Source organism: Monopterus albus, unplaced genomic scaffold (assembly GCF_001952655.1).
Source record: "Monopterus albus unplaced genomic scaffold, M_albus_1.0 scaffold339.1, whole genome shotgun sequence".
Classification (NCBI taxonomy): domain Eukaryota; kingdom Metazoa; phylum Chordata; class Actinopteri; order Synbranchiformes; family Synbranchidae; genus Monopterus; species Monopterus albus.
This window is the reverse complement of record NW_018128219.1, coordinates 487,303-489,783: the sequence shown is the minus strand read 5'-3', so window position 1 is coordinate 489,783 and position 2,481 is coordinate 487,303. Positions and strand designations below refer to the sequence as shown.

At 44.9% G+C, this 2,481-nt stretch overlaps 1 protein-coding gene across 1 annotated transcript in view; it reads left to right on the top strand.

The window, feature by feature from the left end:
- sema4ab (sema domain, immunoglobulin domain (Ig), transmembrane domain (TM) and short cytoplasmic domain, (semaphorin) 4Ab) overlaps nt 1–2,481 on the top strand; it is a 46,430-nt gene that overhangs the window by 12,850 nt on the left and 31,099 nt on the right. Inside the window, exons 7-8 of the mRNA XM_020624848.1 lie at nt 483–610; nt 752–933. Coding sequence (XP_020480504.1) covers nt 483–610; nt 752–933 — 310 coding nt within the window. The remainder of the gene's footprint in view (nt 1–482; nt 611–751; nt 934–2,481) is intronic.

Below are 2,481 nucleotides of genomic sequence, written 5' to 3'. Positions count from 1 at the left end.
AGTGTAAAGGTACTACCTGCCACTTCTTACCCACGGGAACTATAGAGGCTTGAGGCCTCTGCCACTGTCTAATGTAACTGTTATATTATGTGAATCACCACTTCCTACATCTTATCACATAGCCCATAGGTTACTGAATGTGATAATATGAGCACAGTGGCTACAGCTATGCCCGCTAGGTAGCGCTAGCTAGCTGGCAAGTTAGCAGACTATTGGCAGTGGAAAACATAGAACCTGGTACCAAAAGCAAGTAGAACTGAGCCGAGTCGAGTCGAGTTCACTCAGTGTCAAGCGCTAGGAAAGGGATATATGTGTGGACTCAAAGGGTTACAGAGACAAAAGTGGTGATAAACAGTAATGTTATCTTTTCATTTGAACAACAAAAGAGTGCTCTAATTATGCTGTTTCATTATGTCTGAATCCCTCAGACATATTTCCACAAACTTTGATCCTGTATGTAATTTGCAATCTGTTTGCTACAGACCCCACCTTCATCAGCTCCAGTTTCATTCCTGATGAGGAGAAAATCTATTTCTTCTTCAGTGAAGTGGGCAGAGAGTATGACTTCATAGACAAATTTATTGTGTCTCGTGTCTCTCAGGTCTGCATGGTAAGGAAACAGCAGTGGACCTCATGCAAGAACCTTTCATACAACTCATACATAAATCAGTTTTTAAAGGGCTGTACCTTTACTGGGCTAACTGAAACAGCGCTGTGTTGTGCTTGCTGCCTTCTTCCCTTCCTGTGGCAGAGCGATGTAGGGGGCCAGCGGACACTGCAGCGACGCTGGACCACGTTTGCCAAAGCTCAGCTGTTATGCCAGGCTGACAATGAGCTGCCCTACAATGTGATCCAGGACATAGACCGCCTCTCCCCTGCAGAGAGAGCTCCTGCAGATGACACACTCTTTTATGGCATCTTCACCTCGCAGTGGTCAGTAAGCTAAAGGACCATTACGATGATGCATATACATCGGATCTGTTTTCCATGAGGTAGCCAGATTTCCCACAGCTTTTCTTAAGGTGCCTCATGGCTGTGCTCCTCAGTGTTTTTTTCAAACATTCACTGATAGAGGTAAAATCCACTCATGCTCAGGGGTGTTGCTCAACTTAAAACTCTACTGGGGCATTGCATGTGTGTGCGCTCTATGCTCAGCTGTGTGTGTGTGTGTGAGGAGTCCAGCCATGCCCTTGTGTAAACGGACAGGGGTGGGGAGAGTTGTGTAAGTTGCGGATTAGACCACCTCGGCCTGCTGGATTAAGCTCCTGGGCCCGGTTTTTCAAAAGGTTTAATCCGGATAAAATTGATCCGGATTCAGTAATCCTTTTTTTGCGATCCATGATCACGTAATCCAGCTTACTTCTTGAGCCAGTTTTTCAAAGCAACATCGGATTGGATCAATCTGATCCGGATAGGAACTTTTCAGGATCACCAAATCTGGATAACCAGTGCTCAAACAGGATAGGAAATCACAATGTAGAACTATAGATATGTAAAGAGCAACAAGTAGAATAGCCAGTGTGGGGTCAATATACGTTTATTATTATTTGAAATGAAAACACACACATTTAAAAGAAACTAAACACAAGAAAAACCCCACCCCATCCTCTTCCAGCAGTCCGCTCATCTGAGACCTACAACACAAACACTGTACATCGAGGATATTTATAACAAGTTTCAAATATAGATGTATTGAATTAAGAAAAGTGACCTAATGTCAAATACTCCACACTAATTTCAGACTTCCTCATCTGATGTGGAGAGAACAGCTTGTCTGAGCGTAGCCTTTAGGAGGCGGATCTCAAGTCTGGCCTTGGTTTGCTGCAGTTTGGTCAGAGTCAGTTGTTCCTCTGCCAGATGAAGCTGTGCTTCTGCCCTTTCAGTCTCTTTTTGCAGAAGTGCCTTGTAATCATCATCTTTGTTTGATGAAGGCCTCTTCAAGCCTTTGCTCTGAGATCCTGTGGCAACTACCACTGGCTCAACCAATGAGGATCCAGCTTCTTCCTCAGGAACAGAGCTGAGATTCAATATAAATACGCTCTCTGGATCAGCCTCAGGAGGAACTGGCAGATTCACCTCCTCCTCCTCAATCCAAGGCTCGCCATCCCCTACAACACCTTGAATACCATGGAGAGCTTGCGACTTCTCACCTCCAATGATGTCGAGGACCACATCTGTGTAATCCCCCCTCTTAAATGGCTTGTTGCCTGTTTGTGGGTTTTTGGCTTCAGCATGGTCCTTTGTTGCCCTGGCCTTAAGATTCTTCCACCGCAATTTGATTTGGGCTGTGGTCCTCCTCTGGCCAGACCCTATGGCATTCACATTGTCTGTGATTAAAATCCAAACATCATTTTTCTTTTTGTTGGTATCCTTAGCAGAAGTAAAACTTCCCACTATTGTTCCATAATGGCACCGAACACCCTCTAGTAGTGCATTGGTTTCAGCAGCAGTGAAGTTACAGCTTCTTGAGTCCATGGTTCC